This window comes from Fonsecaea pedrosoi (assembly GCF_000835455.1).
Source record: "Fonsecaea pedrosoi CBS 271.37 unplaced genomic scaffold supercont1.2, whole genome shotgun sequence".
Taxonomy (NCBI): domain Eukaryota; kingdom Fungi; phylum Ascomycota; class Eurotiomycetes; order Chaetothyriales; family Herpotrichiellaceae; genus Fonsecaea; species Fonsecaea pedrosoi.
Window position 1 is genome coordinate 3,832,515 of NW_013550614.1, and position 25,229 is coordinate 3,857,743.

The 25,229-nt window shown below is 52.7% G+C and overlaps 7 protein-coding genes and 1 non-coding gene across 8 annotated transcripts; 2 read left to right on the plus strand and 6 right to left on the minus strand.

Moving 5' to 3' along the window:
- Positions 1-636: 636 nt before the first annotated feature.
- Z517_03357 (uncharacterized protein) lies at positions 637-3,138 on the minus strand (the record flags this gene model as incomplete). Its single annotated transcript, XM_013432465.1, has 1 exon — positions 637-3,138. One exon carries the CDS (start codon positions 3,136-3,138, stop codon positions 637-639), a length of 2,502 nt encoding a protein of 833 aa, XP_013287919.1.
- A 1,900-nt stretch (positions 3,139-5,038) lies between these two features.
- Z517_03358 lies at positions 5,039-5,129 on the minus strand. The gene has a single exon. It is a non-coding gene; the product is annotated as a tRNA-Glu (tRNA).
- A 495-nt stretch (positions 5,130-5,624) lies between these two features.
- Positions 5,625-6,492, minus strand: Z517_03359 (lactam utilization protein lamB; the record flags this gene model as incomplete). The annotated part of the gene is made up of 3 exons (XM_013432466.1): positions 5,625-6,166; positions 6,216-6,387; positions 6,436-6,492. 3 exons carry the CDS (start codon positions 6,490-6,492, stop codon positions 5,625-5,627), a joined length of 771 nt encoding a protein of 256 aa, XP_013287920.1.
- A 373-nt stretch (positions 6,493-6,865) lies between these two features.
- Z517_03360 (urea carboxylase) lies at positions 6,866-10,809 on the plus strand (the record flags this gene model as incomplete). Its single annotated transcript, XM_013432467.1, has 4 exons — positions 6,866-7,330; positions 7,375-9,816; positions 9,869-10,445; positions 10,565-10,809. 4 exons carry the CDS (start codon positions 6,866-6,868, stop codon positions 10,807-10,809), a joined length of 3,729 nt encoding a protein of 1,242 aa, XP_013287921.1.
- A 570-nt stretch (positions 10,810-11,379) lies between these two features.
- Z517_03361 (uncharacterized protein) lies at positions 11,380-12,765 on the minus strand (the record flags this gene model as incomplete). The annotated part of the gene is made up of 1 exon (XM_013432468.1): positions 11,380-12,765. The coding sequence occupies one exon, from the start codon at positions 12,763-12,765 to the stop codon at positions 11,380-11,382; it is 1,386 nt and encodes a 461-aa protein (XP_013287922.1).
- A 566-nt stretch (positions 12,766-13,331) lies between these two features.
- Z517_03362 (uncharacterized protein) lies at positions 13,332-15,184 on the minus strand (the record flags this gene model as incomplete). Its single annotated transcript, XM_013432469.1, has 6 exons — positions 13,332-13,503; positions 13,566-14,164; positions 14,222-14,296; positions 14,353-14,626; positions 14,699-14,888; positions 14,944-15,184. 6 exons carry the CDS (start codon positions 15,182-15,184, stop codon positions 13,332-13,334), a joined length of 1,551 nt encoding a protein of 516 aa, XP_013287923.1.
- Positions 15,185-15,818: 634 nt separating this feature from the next.
- Positions 15,819-17,035, plus strand: Z517_03363 (uncharacterized protein; the record flags this gene model as incomplete). The annotated part of the gene is made up of 3 exons (XM_013432470.1): positions 15,819-15,920; positions 16,002-16,727; positions 16,799-17,035. 3 exons carry the CDS (start codon positions 15,819-15,821, stop codon positions 17,033-17,035), a joined length of 1,065 nt encoding a protein of 354 aa, XP_013287924.1.
- A 2,805-nt stretch (positions 17,036-19,840) lies between these two features.
- Positions 19,841-21,173, minus strand: Z517_03364 (uncharacterized protein; the record flags this gene model as incomplete). The annotated part of the gene is made up of 2 exons (XM_013432471.1): positions 19,841-20,672; positions 20,728-21,173. The coding sequence occupies 2 exons, from the start codon at positions 21,171-21,173 to the stop codon at positions 19,841-19,843; spliced, it is 1,278 nt and encodes a 425-aa protein (XP_013287925.1).
- Positions 21,174-25,229: the final 4,056 nt, after the last annotated feature.

The window sequence follows — 25,229 nt, forward strand, 5'->3', positions numbered from 1 at the left end:
CCTCTGTCGGAGCATGGCCAAGTCATGCCTGTGCCCGTGCCCTGTGCCTTGCGCCCGTTATCTCGGTCTACTTGGTGATAATTTGTCAACCCTCTCATCCTCTTCTGTGTGCCTCGAGGTCATCACATCCAAGAAACTACTCCCAGCACGTACGTACATGAGATTGATTCCATGCAGGATTGGATTCACACCCATCCTTGCTCTTGATCGAAGAACGAGTGAGTGAGTGGTGTGTTCGGAAGCGGAATCTCTTTTTTCCCGACAAGGCCGAAAGCCGACCAAAGCGTTGACAGACGCAGGGCGCGCGTGCGAAAGCAGGAGAGTGTGACAAGATCAAAAGAGCCCGTTCTCATTAAAATGTTATTTGATTACTTTTTAATTCTGCTCGTCGTAGTAGTTACCTGGTGACCTGGTCTGTGGGCCAATGGCGCCATGTTCTTATTTTGCCTGGATTGAGCCCTGCGCCCTCCGCATGACAGTTGAGTGAGTGCATGCAACATCTCACGCATGGACCAATGTCGTCGTCATCTATCTGTCCGTTATAGTGTTGAAATACTCTCCAATATCCACCCTTCCAATCTATTCCTTGCCTTCCTCTCACTCTCTCTTTCTCTCTCTCTTTGTGTATCTCACAGGTCAGTTAAACCCTGCGACGTACCCGGACAGCTGGTTTAGGTCTCGGCTGCTCATGAATTGACCATTGCTGCTGGGCTGTGGTGTCTGTTGCTGAAGAGGCACCTTGGGGTTCATGTCCATGCCCATGCCCATCTGGGGATTCAGCCCGTATGAGCCGAACAAAGAGTCAGCCTGCACACTCGATGAGAACGGCGTTGAAGGCGCCAACGAGACGCCTATTCCCCCTCCCTGACTGTTGTCGAGGCCCAGGTCGAAGTTCAAATCGTCGACCATTCCGAGATCGAGGTTGCTAAAGTCGATGCTGTCAAAGTCAAGCTCCATGCCGTTGTCAAATGTTCCTGCCGTGGTCGAGTTGGGGACACTCCCACAGTCAGGTGTCATGGCTGGGAAAGAGTTGGTATCAGTGCTCAACGTCCTGCGTTGATGTTGAGCAGTCGGGGGCTTCGACTTCAGCCCGCCCTTGATCACGTACGGAGCGAGTATAGGTACTTCGGCTAGCGTGTGGGTCGGTATCATTGCGTCTGTGACATTCCCAATACCCTGTTGATACTTGAAAGTGTCGAGCCATTGCTGATTGTCCGCACAGGTCCAGTTCCAAGGATCGTTATCCTCGTAAATGATCATGCGAGCTTGATCCTGCAGCTCCTTATCTGAGGGAAGGCGACCTGCCACTCTTTGTTGCGATACAAATTTGCTCAATTCCTGCTCTAGTCTTCCCCAGCAATTAGAATCTCGGGTCATTTGATCAGGTTCTGTGCTTTCGGCGGAAGTGCCGTTGGTCAATCCTCCGTCGGTATTGGCGGACGGCGTTGCCGTCAACCTGGCGACGTACGGATCCATCGTGGTCCTCTCGTGGCCGATGAGGTAAGGTGGGATGGCGTTCTCGACCAGTCTTTCGACAAATGGCTCAAACCCCCATCCACCGCTCCAGTTGTTCATGTCCGAACCATTCCGGAAATGAGCAGCGAGATGATCTGCTCGTTGTTGCCAAGTGGTGAACTTGGACGGGCAGAAGCCGCAAGAAGACTTGATCTCGTTGGTGGTGCTCTTCCAGGTATCCATGTGAGATTGGACTTTTGCATTGTGCATCAATTTCAGATGCTGGCTGAGGTGATCCTTCCGATAAAAGGTGCGTTCTTGCAATGTCTTCTCTTGGCATGCGGTGAAATTGTGCGACTCCAAGTGATCCGTAGATGGGTTGGCTTCGCGGCAGAAGACGCAAAGTACCATTCCGGTCAGTGCATCGTTCATTGTACCACCATTAGGACAACATGTCCACCGCTCCAGAGCAAGATGGAGAGACTTTTCATGCCTCTGCCAGTCATACTTGGCGGGAAAAGAATCTGTACAGAATGTGCATTGGAATATCCTCGCAGCCCTGGATTTAGCCTGTTGCGCAGCTGTTCGTTGAGCCACGGGAGCTCGCCTACGCCTGCGTCGATCTTGGGACGATGCAAAAGATCCTTTGGACCGATTCGACCGAGAGGAAGCAAAGGTAAGATCGGAATTGCTGGATTCCCTGGTTCCAAAACTGCTCACCGACGGCGCACGGAACATGGAAAAGGACGAATCGTCTTCGCTCGACGCCCTCTTCGAGCTTGGCCTGGAGCCATGAATACTGGGCAGAGATGGATTGCGAACTGGTAGGGGGGTGGAAGTGACGGCTCGAGCAATGGCAGTCATGGATGCAGGTTCGTGTTCAGGTGGTGAAGCTTTCCATCTGTCTAGGGGGTTGAGATCTGCAATGTCCGGGTTGTCAACCCTGTGAGGGATATCAATTGCCCCCAGCATGGGTGAGGATGGACCAGATTCGGCAGGCCTGACCTTGCCTCGTCGTCGTGCATTGGCCAGCCAATTGGAGATCTGGCTTCTTTTGAGGCCGGTGACTTGCTTGAGCTCGTCCTTTTCTCGCTCGTTGGGATACGGATGATCAGCATGTTCAGCAAGCCACTGCTTCAGTATCTTGACAGCATCACGCGGAAACCGAGCACCAGTCTTCCGGCCGCGGCCTTCTTCCATTGACTTCATGGCCCTCCTCCGTTCAGTCAACGACCCTTCTATGATTTGCTGGTCTTCAGCAATTCCCGTTAAAGTGTTAACAAAGCCCTTGGGGATTTTTGGATGGACGAAGCTGCACTCTCGGTACAGAGAGATACAACAGGTGCAGCCTGCGACCAGTGCACCTCTTGTAGCCAAGAAGCAATCGAGACCCATTCTCGCGCAAAGATCGCACGGCTCTTTGGCACGAAACATTGGGTATTCCGCAGTGATGTCGGAAGGATGTGGGATGGCCTCAATTTCGACATTGTTGATTAGTTTGAGTTTCACAATTTTGATGGCCGCCGGTCGACTTGTTGGGAGTGCCGCTGATTTGTCGAAAAAGAGCGACTCATAGCAGTCAGTGGCGTCCGCCTCACATGCCTCACCTGCGATTGACGAACAATCGTCAAGGTCCAAGGTGGGAATCGCATGAGAGGCGTCGTCAAAATCGAAGTACTCCATGGTTTACACCTGCGATCCTCGAGACTGGGGACGAGGAGCAAGGACTTACAGTGGGATACCAATGGAAGGAGTGATGGAAGGATGAGAAGACGTCCAGAAGGTACCTTTTGTCAGATCCTCAGCCTTCTCCTCGGAGCAGAACACGAATCTCCGAAGATCGGTGGATAGGGTGTATGACTCCTCAGGCAGGCCTCGAGGTGAAGGTCAACGGCACCAACGGGTGGTGTCAGAGCCTTGGCTCTGCACGCCCTTCCCACGACATTTGGACATGGGCATTCTCGCCTTTGCGCCTCTTTGCGGAAGTTGGTTCCCACAAGACCATCGAGCATTGGTTGTGGTGGGCATTTGGTGGGTGATGGTGGACATGTCCGAGTACGCTAAGTGTCGCGGCGTCGTCGTAGGTGGCTGCTTATGCCGCCGCAGGTCACCTTCTGGAAGCCCTCCGATTCTCTCCCGCAGCCAATTGCCGGCCCCTCTCGCCCGTCATCGCAGTTGATAGTGGCTTGTGGCGGGGTATTGTTTGCGTTTGTGCTGGGGGTGGACTGTTGGAACGTCGTATTGGCCCTGGCGTACGGGAAAATAAGGCTCAGCGGCGTTATTAATGACTTGCTCGACCCTGACAGGCCTGGCCACCATCAAGTGCATGCTGACAAACTCGGACGTACTTGTTCTCGTGGTGGTACAGTTGATCTCAGAGCCATGTCCAATTCAGCAGGGATTTACTGACTGGGGAAAGCATCCGGGGGAGAGGAAAAACCTGGAGCACTCACTCTATGCGTCTCCGACATTCGGAACCAAGGATAGAACATGTCGCTGGAGAAGGCGCCTGGACAAGGTATCGAGAGTGCTGTCTTGCAAAGATGGTGGGATAGAAAGGCTGCTCAGTAGGCCAGATAGGGGTGGTTGTTCAGGATCTACACGGCTCAACCGATCCAGCGAGCTGTTGGTCTCTCCACTCCATAGAAGGCTTCGAGGCGAATCGATCCGTCTTCAGTAAGGTGTCTGCTATCGTCACCCTGGGGCAGACTATGTCTCATGGCTATCTCTCTGTGTTCTGTCTTTTGCATCTCAACGATCATGGTGGCCTTGCAACCACTAGCACCACAATCACGCTTGATCTTCGGGCTGAAGCGCCAGTGGTATTTTCCGCACAGCATGCGAGTATGTCAACCTCGTCGCTCCTACCTGGTTGTGTAGAATCCTCCGTCTTTCATTTTCGACCACCTTGAGCGATGACCCTTGGGATCGCAGTCGCACGTGTTCTTCAAAATCATTGAGTGCCAGGATGGATGACTAGTTGGCATCGGAGTGTTGTGCGAGGTATACGACACCGAAATATGGACATCTGATGGGAGACTGCCGTCGTGGGCAGGCGAACGAACTCATGGAACAGGAAGAGGGACGGAATATGCAACGAGCAGCCTGATCAATTCAGGCTTCAATAGCCGTCGTCGATGGTCTTTATTCAAGACAACGGCCGAATGAAAGGAAGGAAGCACTAAGAAACATGGCATGGAGGTTTGGTTTGACATTGGCGTTGGTGTTGAATGGTGAAATTGTCGTTGTCTCTGAGCCATTGAGCCAACGGAAGACAGCAAGGGCTGATGATAGGGACAGAGCTCCCTTCCCCACCACTACTAGACTGCAAAACATTCCTGTGCCTACAGAGATCCAGCGACCCTCTTCTAGCATAATGCATTAAGTCTTCCACCTCTTGAACTGGGGATTCGAACAAATTGCAGCTTGTGTTGGTGTTTGCGACGAAAGTCTATCAAAAAGAAAGTGTGACAATACTGCGATCCCAAAATTTGAAACGTGCCTCTCTTAATTTCTTCGAAAAACATAAAATAGAAAAAAAATGATGGAAAAGAAAACATGAAAAAAAAAAAGAAATTCGAAATTCCGCAGCGGGGAATTGAACCCCGGGCTTGTCGGATTTCACATCCTTGGATGCGTGAGAGCGACAGATGTTACCATTACACCACTGCGGATGATTTGTGGTAATTGTTGGAGAAAAGTGAGTAACAATAATATATAAGGGTAATTTTTGTTCCGGGGGAGCATTGTGTGGAGTACTAACCAGAACGGCTTAGCGTAGAGTGAAAAATGGACCAACCAAGCCACTCTCCATCACCATTGAATACTCTCAGGCCTATCCTATCTTCCTTAAATACCTAGGTAGGCCAGATCAGACAGGTGATTACCCTGTGCTTTGGTTTCCTTCTGTTCCTAGATCGTCGAGACCGGGAGTTTGGTCCGTTGGCTACCTTTGTAAGTAATCTCCAGTTCGTCCTCAGAACTTCCTCGGCACTTTGGTGGCTTTTGCTCCTTCATTCGAAACTAACAATGAACTGAACTACTGAATGAGTGTGTATTCTCTGGCTCTGAGACCACTCGCTAATAGTGGGAGGAGATGAACCAGACTGGGACGAAAGAGCCCAGAATACTTCGAGGTATAAATCTTATTCGTGACTTGTGGTCATCATTCATATCCTTCCATGTTCCTTGTTGAATTCATCAATCACCTCCTTTGTGGTCCTGATGATTCCAAGGCACCCGGGAGAGTCTGAATGACAACATATGGATATCGGATAGTCCTTGACTGGCAACTGAACAACACTGCCATCTGTGGCCGTCACGGATTGCGAATTGAGCTGTTGACTAACATGTTTCCTGACATCTTCGAGATTCCAGGGCTTCTTCTTCCTGTCAATGACGAGCATGCCATCGTTGCTGTATTTCACATCTCCATACATTTCCGCCCAGAAGGTGATCCCGAGATCGTTGGCCGCCTTCTCCATGTTCGTCCCTGCAAGACCGAAGACCGGGACTCCTTTGGGAATTCCTTGCATGACGGCTTTGGCAACCTCATAATCACGGCACATCATTCCGTACAGAATGCCGTGGGGTTTGACATGATGTAGAGGGACGCCTTCCTGGTCAAGGAAACCCTTCAATGCACCAACTTGGTACACAGTGATGGCCGTCAGTTCCTCGGGAGACATTTTGATCTCGCGTCGACCGAAACCTACGTGGTGTTAGAGGCGGGTTATACTCAACAGGTTTCGGTCGCTTACCTTGTATATCAGGAAGCCCAGGGTGTGCCCCGACTTTGATATTGTGCTTCTTACAGTTCCGCACAGTCTCCTGCATTATCAACGGATCTCCCGCATGAAAGCCACATGCGACATTTGCGTGGTCAATCAACGGCAGCAACTCCAGATCTGGACCGCAGACATAATTGCCGTACTGTGCCAGCGATCAGAAACGGCCCACGGCTTGACGGAACACACTTACCCCTTCACCCAGATCGACATTCAGCAAGGCTTTGTGTTTGATTGGTGGAGGCGCCATCTTCTACGGCGAGACACTTTTTGATCAAAAGGGAAGAATGTGTAAGTCTTGAGCAACCACGCGTCGTGTCTTACATTATCTTCATTCTCCGGAGCTATGGAAGTAACACTCCACGAACTTCACTCGGCCCATCTTGCCCATCCAATCCTACGTCACTAATGACGGCGGAGAAGAACGACTTGCGGAGGCAACGATGAACTCTCAAGCCCCTCATCGATATTTTTGGGGAATCCTTGCACATCAGGCCAATAACGGCAAGTGGCTTCCACTGATATCAAGCCATTACACCACCGCTTGATAATGCCAAAGATCCTTCGCATCCGCAAAGCTGTGCGTCAGCTGCCGCTTGTTTCTCATCACCAGTCATTGTGAGATGGAGAAATTAAAGACATTGCTGGTTGCGAATCGAGGAGAGATAGCGGTGCGGATATGCAAGACAGCCCGCAAGCTTGGGCTCAAGACTATTTCCATTTACACGGGAGCAGACGCCGCCTCGGCACACGTAGGGGCTGCGGATGAAGCTGTTTTGCTCACCGGGCCAGATGCCAAAGGCTACATCGATACACAGCAAATTATCGACATCGCAAAATCCAAGGGAGCCGACGCGGTCATTCCTGGTTATGGATTCCTGTCTGAGAACACCGACTTCGCCAGGCATGTCACCGAGGCGGGGATGGTGTTTGTCGGTCCAAGTCCAAAGTGTATAGAGGACTTTGGCATCAAACACACAGCTCGTGAACTTGCTTCAAAAGCCGACGTCCCTATCGTCCCAGGAACTAAAGGTCTTGTCAAGTCAGAGGATGAAGCAGTTGAGGAGGCAAAGAAATTGGGTTTCCCGGTAGGCACGACTCTTCGAACTGGTGTATCTACTGACACCTCCAGATCATACTCAAAGCTACCGCCGGCGGAGGCGGTATGGGCTTGTTGACATGCAAGGACGAAACAGAAGTCCGTCAGTCATTCAAGACAGTTCAATCGCGTGGTGAGACTCTCTTCAAGAACTCGGGCGTCTTCATGGAGAGGTTCTACCCTTCATCACATCATATCGAAGTCCAGGTCTTCGGCAATGGACTCGGTGAAGCGATACATTTTGGAGAGCGCGAATGCTCGATTCAACGGCGACACCAGAAGGTGATTGAAGAATGCCCCAGCCCGTTCGTCGAGAAACACCCCGAACTCCGTGAAAAGCTAGGGTCAGCGGCTGTCCGTCTGGCGGCCTCGATCAACTATGGTTCCGCCGGGACCATCGAGTTTCTCGTGGACGACGAATCAGGCGCTTTCTTCTTTCTCGAGATGAATACACGTTTGCAGGTAGAACACGGCATTACGGAGATGTGCTATGGAATCGATCTGGTGGAATTGATGTTGAAGCAAGCCGACGCAGAGCTGTCTGGTAAGGGCGGACTTGATGGCGGATACCTGAGCAGTCTTCAGCCCAAGGGTCCTTCAGGAGCAGCCATTGAGGTACGGGTGTACGCAGAAAATCCGGCAAAGGACTTTGCTCCATCACCAGGCACACTACAGCATGTGTCTTGGAAAGAAGTTCCGGGTTCTCGAATCGACGGTTGGATCCATACAGGGACTAAGGTCACTTCATTTTACGATCCCTTACTGGCAAAAGTCATGGTTCATGCATCAGACCGTCCCGAAGCCCTTAGACTGATGTGTGAAATGCTGGAAGGCTCCAAGATATTTGGGCCACCTACAAACATCGAGTTCCTGGAGGCCATCTTGAAAGATAGCACGTTCAGATCCGGCAATACGATGACAAAATTCCTCGAGACGTTCAAATTTCAACCTGCGGCAATAGATGTCTTACAGGGGGGCGCGTATACCTTGATCGAAGACTGGCCGGGCCGCCCTACCATCGGAAGAGGGTTTTCACACTCCGGTCCCATGGATCCTCTGGCGTTCCGAATAGCCAACGCACTCGTCGGCAATCCTCCTGGCAAGGAGGGCATTGAGATCACCTTGAGTGGACCGGACCTGAAATTCCTCGGGCCAGCCATTATCGCCATCTGCGGTGCTCCGATGGAGGTCAAGCTCGACGGCAAGGATGCACCCATGTGGACGCGGCTGAAGATCCAAGCTGGCCAGCGACTCACGATCGGCAAGACAACAGGAGGCGGATGTCGATCGTATTTGGCAATATACGGAGGTCTCCCGAGCATTGCAACGTGGTTCGGCTCAAAGGCAACGGCGCCGATGACTGCTGTCGGTGGCTATCAGGGGAGGGCCCTCGCGGCTGGCGATTTCTTGGTAATTACGACCGATTTACCAGATGTCAGTGGCGAGCTGTCACTGCCACAGAATCTGAGACCGTCGTACCCAGAGGAATGGGATCTTTTGGCCATGCCTGGGCCCTACGATGAGGGCTTCGTCACCAACGAGTCCATTGAAGAGTTCTACGACAGCACCTGGACGATTTCACACAATGCCGCTCGAGGGGGCATTCGGCTGATTGGTCCGAAACCCAAATGGGCACGTCCTGACGGAGGGGAGGGTGGTGCACATCCTTCAAATGTCATCGAATACGGATACCCCATCGGCACTGTGAACTGGACCGGCGATGACCCGTGCCTGTTCCCCATCGACGCGCCCGACTTCGGAGGGTTTGTGTCGGCGACAACAATCGTGAAGGCCGAGTACTGGAGACTCGGGCAGATGAAGGCTGGCAACAAGCTGCGATTCAAGAGGGTGTCGTACCAGGACGCCATTGCAAAGCGCAAGGAAGTTGAAGATTTCCTAGGCTCTATCCACGACTGTTGCCAGGGGAAAGGCAGCTTTGACAATGTTTCACCGCTCAAGTACGAGGGACTTCCACCCTCCTCCGAGAAGAAAGGGTGGGAGCCAGCGATTATCCACAAGATCGAGGAACACGGCAACCAACCGCTCGTGTCGTATCGACAGGGCGGCGACGACTTCATCCTGATCGACTACGGCCACGGCTCCTTCGACCTCAACTACCGCTGCCGCGCGGTCGCACTGTATCGAAAGCTGCGGGAGAACACGGGCGAGATCTCGTTCTCCAACGGCGATATGCATACGGGAATGGCGTGCGGTAATTCCCTCATGCTCTACTACGACTCGACAAAGGTGCCCCGCCAGAAGATGCTGGATTATCTCCTCCAGCTCGAAAAGGAACTCGGCGATCTCAGCGAAGCCAAGTTTCCAAGTCGCAAGTATAAACTCCCCATCACATTCCAGAGCAAGAGGCAGAAGGAAAGCCTACAGAGGTACATGGAGACGCAGAGACCGTATGCCTCGTACCTACCGGATCCGATGGAGTTTGTGGCCAAGAACAACGCATTTACGCTTCAACAAGTAAGTATATTGCTTTCTGTGCACTCTAGGTTCTCTCTAACACGGTCGTAAGCTTCGAGATATATACACAAAATCATCGTTGATGGTGGTTGCGGTCGGGTTCTTTGTGGCACTGCCCATAGCTCTGCCGATCGATCCGCGTCAACGCATCCAGTGTCCCAAGATGAACCCGTCCCGGGTACACACCCCAGAAGGACAAGTCGGTTGGGGTGGGTCATGCATGGCACTATACAACGTCGAGTCGCCCGGCGGGTACATGAACACGGGCCTCTCGATCCCGGGCGCCGACATTCTCGGGTTCAAGAGAGGCTACAGCGCGGAGAAGCCGTGGCTGTTTGAGGACTTTGACCAGATCACCTTCTACGAGGTGACCGAGGACGAGTACGAAGGGCTCATGGCAACGTTCCGCAGCGGCCGCTACGAGTACGAGTACGAGGACACCGAGTTCGACATGAAGGAGCACAACGAGCTCCTGAGGGAGACCAAGGACGAGGTCGCCCAGATCCGAGCCCGGCAGCGCCAGGCACAGGCCGAAATGGACAAGCTGGAGAAGGAACTCCTCGAGAAATGGAGCAAGGAGAAGGAAGCCGGCAAAATCAGCATGGACACCGTCGAGGAGCTGCTGCATGGTATGTACATGTCTCCTTCCCCACCCCACATCATTTTCTTCGTCTTCTTCTTCTCCTCCCCCTCCCAGTGAAATATCTACCAAAGACTGAACTTTTTTCCTTGTGTGTGCGTGTTTCAGACCCGGAAATCATCCCCGTCGAAGCTCCCCTGAACGCCAACGTGTGGAAAGTCGAGGTCAAGGAAGGCGACACGGTCAAGCTCGAGCAGGTCGTCTCGATCCTCGAGGCCATGAAGCTCGAAATCCCCGTCAAGGCCGAGCAGAGTATGGAGGGCGCCACGGTCGAGAAGTTGCTCGTCAAGCCAAACGACGTGGTCCAGGCTGGGAAACCGTTGATGCTTCTTCGGAGAGGGACCAAGAACTGACCGACCAAATTTCGGCCCTTGTATGTTGACAGTGCTGGTGCTGGTGTTGGTGCTCCTTCCTGGCTTTTGTTCAACCCTCGACACACACGTCTCGTGACGTGGGTAAAGAGATATCCCCTTCACACCTTTCTGCTGGGTACACGTACAGGCAAGCGCCTTGCAGACGACAGTCTGAATATGCACATGCAAATGCATGTATGTATGTAAGGATTCTTCAAAGCCATCGCGATTCCAGACAAAATTTTGTGATGTATTTCTGGTCGTCGTAGACTGTAATGTTCCTGCCCCCAGCGGATCGTCATCAGCGTATATCTTGTTCATGATAGATCAAACCCTTAGAAAAGCAGACCGTGGTGAATCGGAGGGTACAGCATGGGATGAAGTATCCCGTTGAGAAGGCCCCATAGCTCTTTCGCGAAGGAACCGCTCATTCTCACAGGAGGATTCAAGGCTCGTTCGGACAAGTAAGAATTCGACAAAAGCCAGTCGACTGGATTAAAAGATCATCCTTTTCCTGGAAGATAGAAAAAAAGGCCGGCCTGTCCTCACCACTTCAGACACGTGGAGTTTTCAGAGCTTGCTGTATCTCCACAACCTCTTGAACTCGTCAACAACCTCGCGACTCTCGACCAGCACGCCCAATTCCTGACTGGTCCGCCAACTCGCCGCGTCCATGTTGCCGCTCCCCAACAGGATGCGCTCGTCGTCGACAATGGTCACCTTGGCGTGCAGCTTGACGGGGATGGACTCTTGGTCTTGCTCTTCATCATCTCCCTCCAGGCCTCGCCCACGCCCTTGTGGCGAAACACCGGGCCCGTCGTCGGCGTCGAAAAAGGATGTTTCGAGCAGCGCAGACCGTCCTAGGTGCAAAGCCCTGTCGACGAGTCTCTGGACACAGCTCGGCGTAGTCGTGCCCGCCGTGACCATCTGCTCCACGGTCATCAGGGTGCGGTTGGTCCAGATGCAGACCTGGACGCCCCTCCCCAGGGCGTCGACGAGGGACTCCACCACGGTCGGCTCGGTCAGGTTAGGTGTCAGCAGGACGATCCTAGACTGTGCCGTCGAGAGCAGGTGGTGAGTGGTCTGCAACAACGGCGTGGGGGGGAACGGGAGTGGTCCGGCGGTGGGGATGCATGGGATGACTTGGCCGAGCAGGACGCGCGGGTGGAGGTGGTTTGGAACCTTGGCCGGCGTGTGTGGCGAGGGCAGCAGGGTTACCGGGACCGTTGTAGCGGTAGCCTCATCTGTGAGCGAGGTGGTGGCACGAACATCTGGAGGTGGCGGTGATGGCGGCACCGGCCGCCTCCCTTTGTCCCAGAAATCCGTATGGAAGTGCAGTAAATGGTCGACAACCGGCCCCGTGAAGGATATGGCAACCTCGAACCATCGCTCCCACGAGACATTGCACGAGGGAAAGATGGCAAGCTTTCGATCAACAATGACATACTTCGAATGGACGATGCCCCAAGGCCAGAAGAACTTGCGCACCACCCGCAAATTCAAGCCTCTGATCTCGTCGGGTCCCGGGAGGCCCAGTTTTCCCCAGCTCTCAGGGCCGTAGACCTGGCCGTCCGAAGGCGTTGGTAGGAGCATATTGCGCGCCAGCGAGCTCGAGGAAAAACATATCTGCACTGATACCTTTCTCGGAGACGACGACGACGACGACGAAGCCAGCACACGCCTGGACAGGTCTTTGAGCGCTTCGCAGAGTTGTACACGGGTCACGGACGAGGCCCAGAAGCACGTCACCAGCACAATCTCGGACTGCGCGGCTCGTATGGCAGGGATTATCTTGGATCTGTAGATGCTGGCGCCCGTCCCAGTGATCAAGGGCTCGATAAGAGGCGTGCTGAGGCTGCGTCGTCCCTGCGAGACCTGGTCGATGTATGCCGTGTCAAAGCGCGGAGATGAAGCCGTCATCCCCGGCTGCTGCATCGAGGGTTCCTGAGTCTCCATCACTGGGTCGGTACTGTAGGTTCAAAGGGTCCGGGATCTTGTCGTATCCTTGCAGATTGCTCTGCCAGTTGTAGCTCGCTAACTGGCTAATCGGGTTTCTGACAAGGAATTAGAGAAGCGGAAATGAACGACCAAGGAACGATCCGCACCGTAAAGAGCAAGGATTTCATGCACAAGTACAAGTTTTTGTACACACCAAGCATGTAGTTCGCGTCCGGTAGCTAGCCAAGACTTGCCCCGATCGTTCCGCCTCCCATTCAATTGTTGAGCTCGCAGAATTGAGACAGACTGTACAGACGGTAGGGACTCATTGCCGAGTACATCGTCATTCTCTCTTAAGGTGTCGGAACTTGGCTCGCTTGGGGCGACGCGACGCGCAACCGTAGCGAGTGACTAAGCACGGTTAACTGTCTCGTCGGTTTGACACTGATACTATCGGAGGAGAAGGGCCATTTCAGATCATTCAGATTTGTGTATATGATGAACAAGGGAGAGAGGTTGGCTGAGACCAAGGATAAATATGATATATACCACCATATGGTGCCGGGTCAGTCACTGTCATCAATTCACTCAAAGACCTCAACAACCTTGACCCGCACGCCCTTGGAATCTAGCTTTGGACTCGGCAGGAAGAAATCATGCTCCAACTCGACATCCGACTTGTCAGTCTCGAACAATTCAAAGCGAAACCGTCGGAAAAGAGCGGCCATGAGAAGGAATAGTTCGGCATACGCTAGACTAGCAAGAAATCAGCTCAAGGGTGATTGAAGAAGCAATGCGACCACAGTGATGATACGTACTTAATCCCGAGGCAGCTCCTGCTTCCTTTCCCAAATCCAACAAAGTAACGATCAAGTGGAGACCCGTTAGGTGCCTTCGGATTCCCCAGCCATCGCTCTGGAATATATGAGTGGGAGTCGGGGAAGATATTCTCGTCGTGATGGACATCCACAATCGACATGCCGACAACGGTTCGTGGAGGTATGGTCCACTGCTTGTATTGGAGAGATTGGTTGAGCACTCGAGGATTCCGTGCAGAGATGCCATACGAAAGGCGGACGGCTTCTGTGATGCAGGCTCGAAGGTAGGGCAACTTTTCGACCTCTAACAGATCTGGAATGGAGGATGTGTCGGGCATCACTTGAACGAGCTCCTCGTGTAATCGCTTGTAAATTCGAGGGGTGTTCACAATGTGGAATGACGCCACGCTCAACGCCCACGCAGTCGTCTCGAGACCGCCTCCAATAACGGTTTGGGCCTCGTCTGCCATGCGGCGATTTCCCTTGTCCTCGGGTGGGAGGGCACTTTGAAGCAGGTCATGAAATATAGTGCGATGAGAAACCTTCCCCTCCCCAAGTTCGTCCCCTTCTGTCAGTCGCTTGATCATATTTCGTAAATCCTATATGGCAACGTTTAGAGGAACCCCAATTCCGAGGGCTTGATGTGCCCGACTCACCATCTGAAGCTGCAGGAGAGACCCTAGAGCTGGCTGCATTTTGCGAACTAGGCTATCCGGAAGAGAATTCAAGAGCTTATGTCTATGTCAGCATTCGTGGAGCTGTTTGAGCACCAAAGGGGGGGACTCACTGGGTGAAACCAAGGGAATTGGACTGCGACATGGCCGAACTCGCCGACAGCCATGAATGCGGCATGGAAAGACTCTGAAAACCCCGGAGAACCCAAATGATCGTAGCAGATTCCAAACGAGTATTCTGTGATAATGTCGCCCGCAAAGGCTGGAAATGCCTCGCTCAGAACCACCGGCTCGCCTTTTGCTTTATACTCACGCAGTGTCCTGCTTAATTGCTCAACCTTCTGTCGAATCACTGGTTGGAAGTCCATGATTGACCGTTTAGAAAAGCTACCTTCAGGTTAGAATCTTCTTAACCGTGTCCAAAGAGCTATCGCTCCGCATGTACCCTGGAAAGCTCACAAGGGGTTGAGGGCTGCACGACGACGACGATGTAGAGCGTAGTCTGCGGTAGTGATGATAGAGCCATGATTCCCAAACCTCCCAGCTGCCCAGTCGTGCTTGTCTACCCGTGGAACTTTGACATATAGCTCGTCAAAAAAGTCGCTGTCCTTGATATGGAGCTCATCCGGGGCGACTCGAACAATAGGGCCTGGATGCATGTTAGTTGACTCGTTTGGTGACTGTTATACCCGAAGTCGACTCACCATATTGCTGATGCATCTCATCTATCCTCCTCGAGTACTGGCCTTTCAGGACGACCTCGTAGTAGAGCTCGTACCATCGTGATAGGGCGGCAGCTTTTGGCCCAGGAAAATTTGCGAGCGGCGACAGATACAGCCGGTTCAGAGCAAGTGACATCAGATAGAGGAGCCATGTGGTAACCAGGATGGCCACGGTAGTTGTCAGGGAGCTCAGGGCAAACCCATCAAGGGTTGAAGAGGCCATGGTTCAAGATTCGCAGACCAAGGTAGTGGCAGGATTGAACGAATGAATAATGGAGAGGTCTAAGAAGGATCCATTACCACGAGATGAGCAGAACCGACATGACCTGAATGCCTCCACTGCGTCTGGACATGTTAAACGTGTTGGATTTAGTCTGTTCTCGATGGAGACGCACGCAGACAAGATGAATTGGGTGGCACCAATGGATGGATGGACATGGCCGATTCTCACGCAATCGTGGGGGTTGATCCCCGATGCCGACAAGTATAGCGAGAGATAGGCAGGTCGTGGTGGTCATGGAATGTGTTAGGCTAGCCTGCGGGTGCACGACAGGCCTTCAGGAAGCGCAGATATGCGCCTAGAGGTTTCACGATGCACTAACGCTCCAACCCCCAATATACCCCCAACGGAAGCATAGTTAGTCGGCAGTAGTGGTAGTACCTAAAAGAACTGGGCGGACCGTACCGCGTCCTTGAGCAGCTTTGTGTGCAAACTACCACCATCCACCGGCTTCGCCTACAAGTACAAATGCCCTCTGCGCCGTGCGGCCCGTTCTTCCACGAACTTCCCCGCCGCCCGTCGAACACAATCCAAGCCTCCACTGAAAGGGTGAACAAGGCTGCACTAAGACTCGAATATGAGTGACACAACCAAGCAATCTCCCGAACACTCATTGGAGCCGGGCGCCACCGTCGAACAACCAGCTGCACCAGATCCAGATGCAGAGATCCAGCCAGACGTGAGACTGACCAAGTTTCCCTTCTCCGCACCTCATTCCGCACCTTGTTACACACACATCATGGCTGATCTCTTCTGATAGTCAAATGAACCGAGCGATGTAGACTCCACCTTGGGCGACGACGCCACAGCGGCCAGCACATCTTTGGCATCCTCAGTATACAAATACCATTACGAACATGGCCGACGGTACCATGCATACCGTCAAGGCGCATACACTCTCCCCAACGATGAACTGGAACAAGCCCGCCTTGATCTCCTCCACCACGTCTTCCGACTGACTTTAGACGGCCGACTTTTTCGCGCACCAATATTGGCGAGTCCGCAGCGGGTGCTCGATTTTGGCACCGGCACTGGCATCTGGGCCGTCGATTTTGCGGATGAATTTCCCATGGCCTCGGTGATTGGCACAGACCTCAGCCCTATCCAACCGGATGTGGTGCCTCCGAATGTCAGGTTTTACGTGGATGACGTCGAGAGCGACTGGGTCGAGGCAACCACCGAGGCTGAGCGATACGACTTCATCCACGGCCGCACCATGGTCGGCAGCATCAAAGACTGGGACAGGTTATACCAGCAGGCGATACGATCGTTGAACCCAGGCGGGTGGCTCGAGGTGCAGGAGTACGAGACTCACCTCAAATCGGACGACGATCCCGAGCTCACCCGGGTGCCGTATCTGAAACGATGGCAAGACGAAGTGAACGAGGGCAGCAAGGTGTTTGGTAAGGATCTCGACGTGGCCAAAGAGCAGAGAGAACGCATGAGTAATGCAGGCTTTGTCGACGTCCGAGATGATATCTACAAAGTGAGTTGTTCTCGTTTCATCCTACCTTCTGGGTACTCTGGTCGCCAAACGTATCTCATACCTCGTTGCAGGTCCCTGTCGGTGTATGGCCACGCGACCCGAAGCTCAAGACACTTGGAAAATACCAGCTCGGACAGGTCTGCTCGGCCATCGAGCCCTTTGCCCTGGGTTTTCTCACCCGTTACCGGGGATGGTCTGAAGACGAGTGCCGTGTGCTCGTGGCGCACGTCCTCCGAGAACTGCAGGATTTCCACAACCATCTCTACGTCAACTTTCATTTTGTGTACGGCCGAAAACCGGGAGGGTAGTAATTAACGAAGAAGAACATCACCACCACCGAGCTGCCCTCGGGTAAATCAGATACTTGGTTCTCTTTTGTCTCTCTCTCGCTGAGATTTAGGCAATTCTTTGTCACGGAGATGTATATCCTAACTAAACATGGATATCACCTGCATAATTCACCATTCAACGTTTTAAAGCTCAAGTCTGGCATGCGAACCTATCAAAAGCTATTATCAGGGCACCAGGGCCCAGGAGATGCGAGGTGACACGGGCAACACGTCGGTACTGCGATTATGTGGACAGCAGATAACAGCATGAACATGAATATGAACATACCCTTATAAGCATGTACGTACGTACAACTGGAGTAGGACTGTAGTACTAGCGAGGGACTACTATGGAATTACCTATTGTTTTACAAATAAACACCATGATAATACGTTTATCTTTATAAGGCCACTCGAGACTGAAACGGGTATCTCGGTATACGACTATTGTGATCCAAGTATGCACGATGACTTCTCACCCGAGTTTAGAAGCAATTACTTGTGCCAGCCTGTCGTTCCACCAACTCCACACTCTAGAAGACCGGCCATGCATACGAGGCACATATCACAGAACCAACATCTCCCAAAGTCAATTCGACCCGTCCCAATGCAGTTAGTAACTAAACCCTCTGTGGCCCCGGTAGGCGTTCTTGAATTGGAATCCATAGTAACGGGAGGATGGGTTTCCTTCCAAGATCGGTATCTGATACACTACCTAGGTACTAGTGAATGTGTGAACGAATGAGTGAATGGTCAGGAGTCACTCACTCTCAATATACGTGCATACTTGAATACATACTGGTAAATGGCCCGTTTGGTCGGACCAGGTAGATGGGTTGGCAGGCTCCATTGGCTCCATGAGTGAAATGGCTCCGCAATACCTTGCCTGAGGTATGTACCTACCTACCTCCCTCCCTGGCTATGTGTCTGACCCTGACGACCGAACAGGTTCGGTCTGATGGAGTGTGTCCTCACCGGAGGTCTCTCACCCTCTCACTATCTCATGAGCTGAGAGCGATTTTAGGACGTGATGTTGACGAGCGAGCCATACTCGTTGCATAGTGATGCTGAGCTCACCACCCCGCGGCTGGAGGTCAAGCACTGGGGCATCGGCTTGGGCTTGGGCTTGGGCCCTTGACATCGACACAGACACACCGACAATTGCTGAACCTCTGCGGCAATGTACAGTTCATAGAGGCACGGAAGGGACGTGTACATGGAACATCTTGGAGCCCACTCACCCCCCGCTCACCCACCCACCGGACCACCGTAAGGCAAGGCAAGGCTCAACCGTCATTGACATTAACATCCACAACGTCTGCTTGGAGGACAAAGGCGCCGTTCGGCGCCCCCTTCGGCTTCTTGCGGTAATATGGTAAGTGGTTTTCCCCCATCCATCACTAGCAAGCAAGGGGGCCCAAGAGTGCCAAAGAGCCAGGCGAAACCAATTACTTACAGCACGCAAGTAAAACACGCCGCCACTACCGCTGCCGCCATCGCCGCCAAACGAAAAGGTTTGTCAAAATCGAGAGTTATCTACCTCGTATCTCTCTTACAACAAGCGACCCGACCGGACCATCCCATCATGTGAGATGAGGCGACGACCGGCTGGCTCAAAAGTATGCTAGAACGTTGGTTATATCACCCTATCAACCCGCCCACTCATCCCATCCACTTGCCTGTTTTGACTGTCACGAGCACTCATTAGTTTGTTCATCAACTTGCCGTCGTCTAGTCATCTAGTCACCTACCTTGGGTAGATAGTATACATTAACACGGGTATGCAAGGTGAATAACCACTAACCACTAACCCCCCCCCCCCCTCTGGACGGACTTGGCTTACTTCCCCTTCCCTCGACTTAACCCTCGGAGAAAGAAACCTCTCAAACCTCTGCCTCGACAGATAACCATGTCCGAGCACGCTCTGGGGCCCTGGCTCCGAGGTCAGTAACGTAACCACTGAACCGGAGATTCCGGCTCACCCAACCAACCACCCAAGGCCAGACAGGCACATACCAATATTGAAGTGAGGACCAACAAATAAGATGGATAGTGGATCTCAGTAAGGTTCCTCTGGTTCCGCCCTTCACGCTCCTCTGGTATGTAGGAAATTTGCAACTTCAAACGATGACTACTTAGCATCAGGTCAGGCCACGAGTGCCAAAAGACCTACCTAACGTACTCGTTTCTTCTCACTCGTTCTCCATCTTGGTGAGCGTCAGATGGAACAGATAGGCAGACAGGTAGATAGAAAGGTATCCTGATTACAAAACTGAATTCAACGCGACTGGCACCTAGACTGGGGAAACTGTGCATCGTTACTCAAGATACGAGATACGAGGCATATGAATGTGATCAAACTGCAAACAGTTAGTCCGGAATGGGCACTGGTCGCTAACTTAGCAAAGATGGGCTAAAACTCCTCAGGGAGCGTTGAGAAGTTTGTAGCGAAGAATGAATACACGGCTTGTTTGATTGCTCATGATACACTTGTTTTTCCAGAATCTCAGCTCCGACATCCTAGCTCTAATGCTACAAAATCTCTTCTTCTCGTGAGATGGGAATTCTATCAACACGTGGCTTTGCCCGCTGCAGACATCAGACGACAAACCGAAAGTAATAACATGCCATTTCACCACGAGCCAACCGCGGAAGCTCTTGGCTGGCAATGACTGGGAACGCTAGCCAACGCCAAAGTCGAGATGTTGGGAGGGTGAACAAAATCTATAGAGGTGGGAGCCTATCCTGGCGTCGAGCAACTTTTGTTGCAGCAATAGCCAGGGTTTAGAAACCCATGAACATCTCGTCGAGCTCTTCGACATCGATCTGCTCGGGGCTCATCATGCTCCAGGCGGCCACTCCCATCTCAATTCCATCCAGGTCAAGAGTCAAGTTCGTCTTGGTCACGGGTGCCTGGTGGTCGGGTTTCGCCTGAATCATCGGACTGCTTGAAAACAGCTTCTGCTCCGGCACATGGAGGGCTTGATGAGATTGACCGAAGAGGGCAAACCCAAGCTCTCTATCACGGTTCTGACGCTGCTCCGGTGTCTCTTCTGACACCTCAACAGCCGGGGTCTTTTCATCAACCTCAATTGATGCTTGAACGATAGGATTGTGTAGGCTCATGCCACGGGCACGAACCGCAGTGGCCGTCTCAGTGAACCCGCGTTCGTCCTCCTCAAGTGGAGGACTCGGGGCCCGGTTGGTTCTACGACGAACATCAGGCGTGCCGTCGGGATTCAGACTGCTCCTGGCGCTGAAGTGGTCGCCTGGGGTCGGAGGCTGCATTGGGTCATGGTGATCAAGGTCGGGAGAGTACAACTCTACCTCCGGACTGGGCGATAGTCGGGCACGGTCTCGCTGGTCCAGGTCATCGACCTGGCTATGCTCCGAGACGCTCGGGGTCAGGTTTTTGACCGAGATCACTGGTGGAGGGAGGATGTCATCCGAGGAATCAGGAAGAGGCATTCGCGGTTGTGTTGTAAGAAAGAAGAAGACCTTCCGGGGGTGAACGGGTATTAGTTCCTTCGCCAACGGGCACGGTGACAAGGCAGTCCATGGCCTTTTCAGGTAGAGACTCAGACGCGAGGAAAGTAAAGCCGCGGGGTTCGCAGAACTGTAAGAGCAAAATTAGCCAGAATCCTGTCAACAGCCGATTCATAGAAGCTTACTGAGCGATACTGGCGTTCGTGGAAGCCAGTATAGTCGCCAAATCCCTGATCAGATGCGGGCGATTCCCCGTCTTTTCCAACTGCTCAATCACCGAGATGACAATGTCATCATGGATACCATCTGTGTCGATTTTTCGAACGGGGGTTCCAAGTTTTGGAGACGGGGGTGGCGTCTGCTCCACGGCAGTAGCAAGTGCTAATGTGGTCGATGTTGGGAGGTCGATCGCAGGTGAGCCGACTTTGGAGCGCGGAGAGGACACAGGGGACAGAGGTTCGTCGCTATCATGAGAGCGCTTCTGTTTCTTGGTAGGAGGCGGAGGAGACGCAGAGGCATCAGCAGGAGGTGTTGTCGTCTTCAGAATTGGGCGGTGAGCGCGAGAGGCGTTGGGTAGATGGATGCCCAGCGAAGGCAAAGAGAGGGATTTCCGACGAGTGTTGTAACCCATGGTGGGAATGTCATGTGTTTGCCGCTTGGTGAGGTACGAGAGGATGTTGTCGGTGCACTGTTGTATAACAGGACAATGGATGAAGTCGCGACACACTGTATGGCCGGGGGGTGGGATGGATGGTGAGGGAGTCGTGTACAACAGTAAACGGGAGTTTTTTTCTGGTAACCTAGAGGAGTGCCGAAAGCAGGGAATTTTGTTTTTAGGATGGGTGGAATCGTCGAATGGCAGAATGATGATTCAGGCTGCGGCGACACCAGTCGAGGGATGGACTAGTGCTGCCGAGCTGCGTAGCGTTGAACAAGGGAGGGCGAAAGATGTGACAGAAGGCAGGGTGGATGGCGAGGCGATGATTGGAGGAGGAAGGCAGCTGGAATGCGTGGCTGCAATGCAAGGTGCACCAAGGGTGCTAGGATCGTGGAGCAATGAAAACTCTCCCAGATGGAGCAGGGACCAGCTTCAATTGGTCTACCCTCGCCTCCTTGCGTCAAAAAGATCTTGTCCTGACCACTTGACTTGTTGAGGTCAAACGGCGGTAAGCAGGCAGATGGCGACGACTTGTACGGAGAAAGAGTATTCTGGTGATGATGAACAGGGAGACTGCAGAAGCGAGAAATGGCGGTAATGGGAGCCTGCTAGGCGGCCGTGCCCTTCGGTACGCAAGTAGCTCAGGCAACTCAGGGTCCTGGTGATGGAGATGGAGACCTTTTGTTGTTTGCTTGGAGATGGTCGTGTGCGGAAGTGGGTCGGACCAGATTGATTTTTGGCGGTTTGTCAAACGGATGTAGGGCTATAGTCCGTGGTATGAAAAGTCAGCAAGATAGATGCAAGGTGCTAGATGCCGTAGTAGGGTCAATGTGAATGAGTGAGACAAGATGGTGGTAGAGGAAGTAAAGGGGAAGAGATACGAGTAATAACGGAGGGGGATGGAAGAGCTGGTGTACCAAGTTGTAGTGACAGGTGCCAGGAATGCGCAGGAAGAGACTTGCAGTATTCTGAAAGGGGGGGGGGGCGGAAGGGGAAGAGCGGTAACACGCCACAACAACCCCAAAGCAAAAACCCTCGTGGGCGACTTGGACACTTGGGCCCTTGGACACTCCGAGAATGGGTCTGTGAGTCCTAAAAATGCCACCGTCACCTAGCAAGCAAGGGAGCAATGGCGAAGTTCGATACCTAGGACCCTCCCTAGAATGTCCCTTTTGCTCGCCATTTTTTTCACTGGGCACTCCGTAAGTATCTAGTAGAAGAGATCCGAGTGCCCACCAGGCGCCAGTTGACCAGTCGCCAAGCTCAACTCGGTGTTATTGTTTTAGCCTCACTAGCCCTACTAGCCCCTTCTATCTGGGCCAGGCTAGTATCTTTGGAGGCAACGCTGAGCGCCTAAGACCCTACTGTGTTATAAACTGCCTACTGGACTCACGGATGCACTTGCCCGCCTCTGGCTGCCAAACCACTGCCCGACGCCAGTCAAACCGTCCCCTTGCTTTTACATGTACCTACAAGTACAAGAAAAGGCCTCCACCTGTTACGTCGTAAAGTTGTCATGGCTGCATCGGCCATATCCAGTACGGCCCAACATGACCCAACCAGCGCAATGCTATATTCAGCCTGCACCCATCGCCGATTGGGATGCCAGGCTGTTGTTCCGTCCGTTGCAGCATGGCTGGAGTTTATTGTGGTGTGATTTTCCACATCTCTGACAAGACATCAAAGTCAAGTCACTCTCAACCCATGTCCCGTCAACTGTGATGTGCCCGCCCGTCACTTAACTACTTAGTCGTACTGTAGCTGTGCAACACCACTTTACTCATCTCGGAAATGTCGATAAACCCTATTTCTCGTCTCTTCATCCCCTCTGATGCCCTCACTAATCGAGCCAACAATTGACGGGCATCATCCGCCAGTGGAAAGACTCATATAACATCGGTAATCCAGAGCCAAGTTTCTGTAACCGCATCTCGAGTAAGCGCTTGTGGTCTGGCAGCGTCTGGGTATTGGTGCTGCGGAAAAAGGTTGTAGAGAAGGCATGCCAATCTTGACACCATGATACCCAACAGTGATCTTCAACTTTGTCTCCCCCTAGAATTCTGGAAATGCCCGGCTCTGGAGCCAAGGTTGTTACCCGGAGACAGCTGGATGCGCTTGCGATGTCTGTAAGAGTTAAGTTTTGCTGCAGTCTCCAGGGGGTGGCTCGATGACCACCGACCCAGGCAAGCCAGGATCATCGTCCCGCCAATTAGCGGCCCGCTGCCCCTCCATCCCCATTCGAAATTTAGTTTTTTTGTCTCTCTCACTTTTTTTCGTGCCGTACAATTCCTCTTCCCTGAGTTTACGGATCCTGCTACATCGGGCAATTCTCCAGGCCCATCACCAGTCGCCCTGCATTTTCCACCACCAATCGAGATGCACGGCATACAATGTGAAGCTTCGTTGCTCTAGGCGACGTTACCCAGGCTCTTTTTTTTTTTTGGATGGTGATACGAGCACCTCATACTTCTCCTGCATCTGGCAGACCTGATGCACCGTAGAGAAACAACGCCGATGTCTACTCGAGTCGCTTGCGACAAGTTCAAGCCGGATTCTCCCTTACAAAACTCCACAGTGCTCAAATTTTTTTTGGCCATCATGACTGACGTATTCAGCGCAACGTGAAAACGTCAGTGAACCAAGCGTCAGAAAAAAAATCAGACTTTGCGGCGAAGCCTCCACTATCCGCTCCATCCGTCTATTACAGCCGAAGTCCAGCCCTTATCTTCACGTGATCCTCGGTTAGCCTCCAAGGTCAGATGCGCCCCTGTCGAGCTTGCACATCTGAACCCTCGCCTGTCAGAACGTCCACTTTCGTGGCAAGGATGAGCACTGCGCATTGAACAACTCTTTTTGGGTGATTGATTGGTCTACAACAAGGCGGTCAGAGCAGACATGAGTCTAGACAGGTCCAACCACCCAACCCCGCGATGTGAAATAGATGATGGCTTGCGCAGCTGCAACAGACACCACCTGAAACACGGGACTACTTGTGTCTGGATCAAGTGATTGGGTGATGTGAGTTGCGGGAGCGACGCCATCTCGACGAACCGAAGCTGGTGAATCTACGACCAACTCATAACACGACAGGCTTTGAGGCAAGACTGAATCGCATCACAGCGAGTCATTCCTGTGGGGCAGCCCGTACAATCCAGGTCGGGTCAACCCTGTATCTTACTTGTCTTCCACCACCACTATCATCCTTCTCGCTCCTCCTGGTGCTTGGATATGCAAATCTATGAGATCACGGTTGGGACATCCTCGTGTTTGCTATCGTGATACCCTCGTTTTCTCACCCCTTTGTGATCCACACCTCGCATCAGTCTGCTGCAAACACGGCGAGACGGTACCGATTAGGTACACCGCTCTGCGCCTCATTGGAATCCCGCCAATCTAGCGAGGGCGTTTATCTGCAGCCCAAGTAATATCGTGATGCAATACCTCGTACAGAGTTGGCAGTCATGCGGAGAGCCAGCCATGTGCGTTTGTGGCATCTCCAACTTCGTTCCCAACAGCAGTTTCGAGTCCTCCTCCTCACCCCTGACCTTCAACTCTCTCGCAGGACCTTGAGCCGGATCTACGATCCATCCGGGCTCGTATTGTTGCTCTGGTTGAACTTGTTGAACACTTCCCGCTCAGGTTAGATGGACAGGTTGGGCAGGCAATTCCTGGGGCAAGCAACCCCTGAATGTCAGTCAGTTGGTCGGTCTTGATCTACCTACCTACCTGGGTAGTGTTGGCGAACATCTCTCCCTCACTTGCTCGCTTACATCCCCCTCTCCATCCACCTATTGACGATGGATCCATTCCTCCATCCATCCACTCCTCGGCACCCCTGGCACCCGGCAACACATCAAGGCTCATCATTCCCGACTCGATGTAGTACGGTGGTACTGAGTACTCGGGCCTTCTCATGTACTCAGTACCCAGTCTTGGGTACCCATGCAGCACCCTACTGCCTCCACGTTGTTACATTATGGTTGTATCTCCCCCAGCATCCCATCCAAGAGGATTTTGGGTGATGCACGC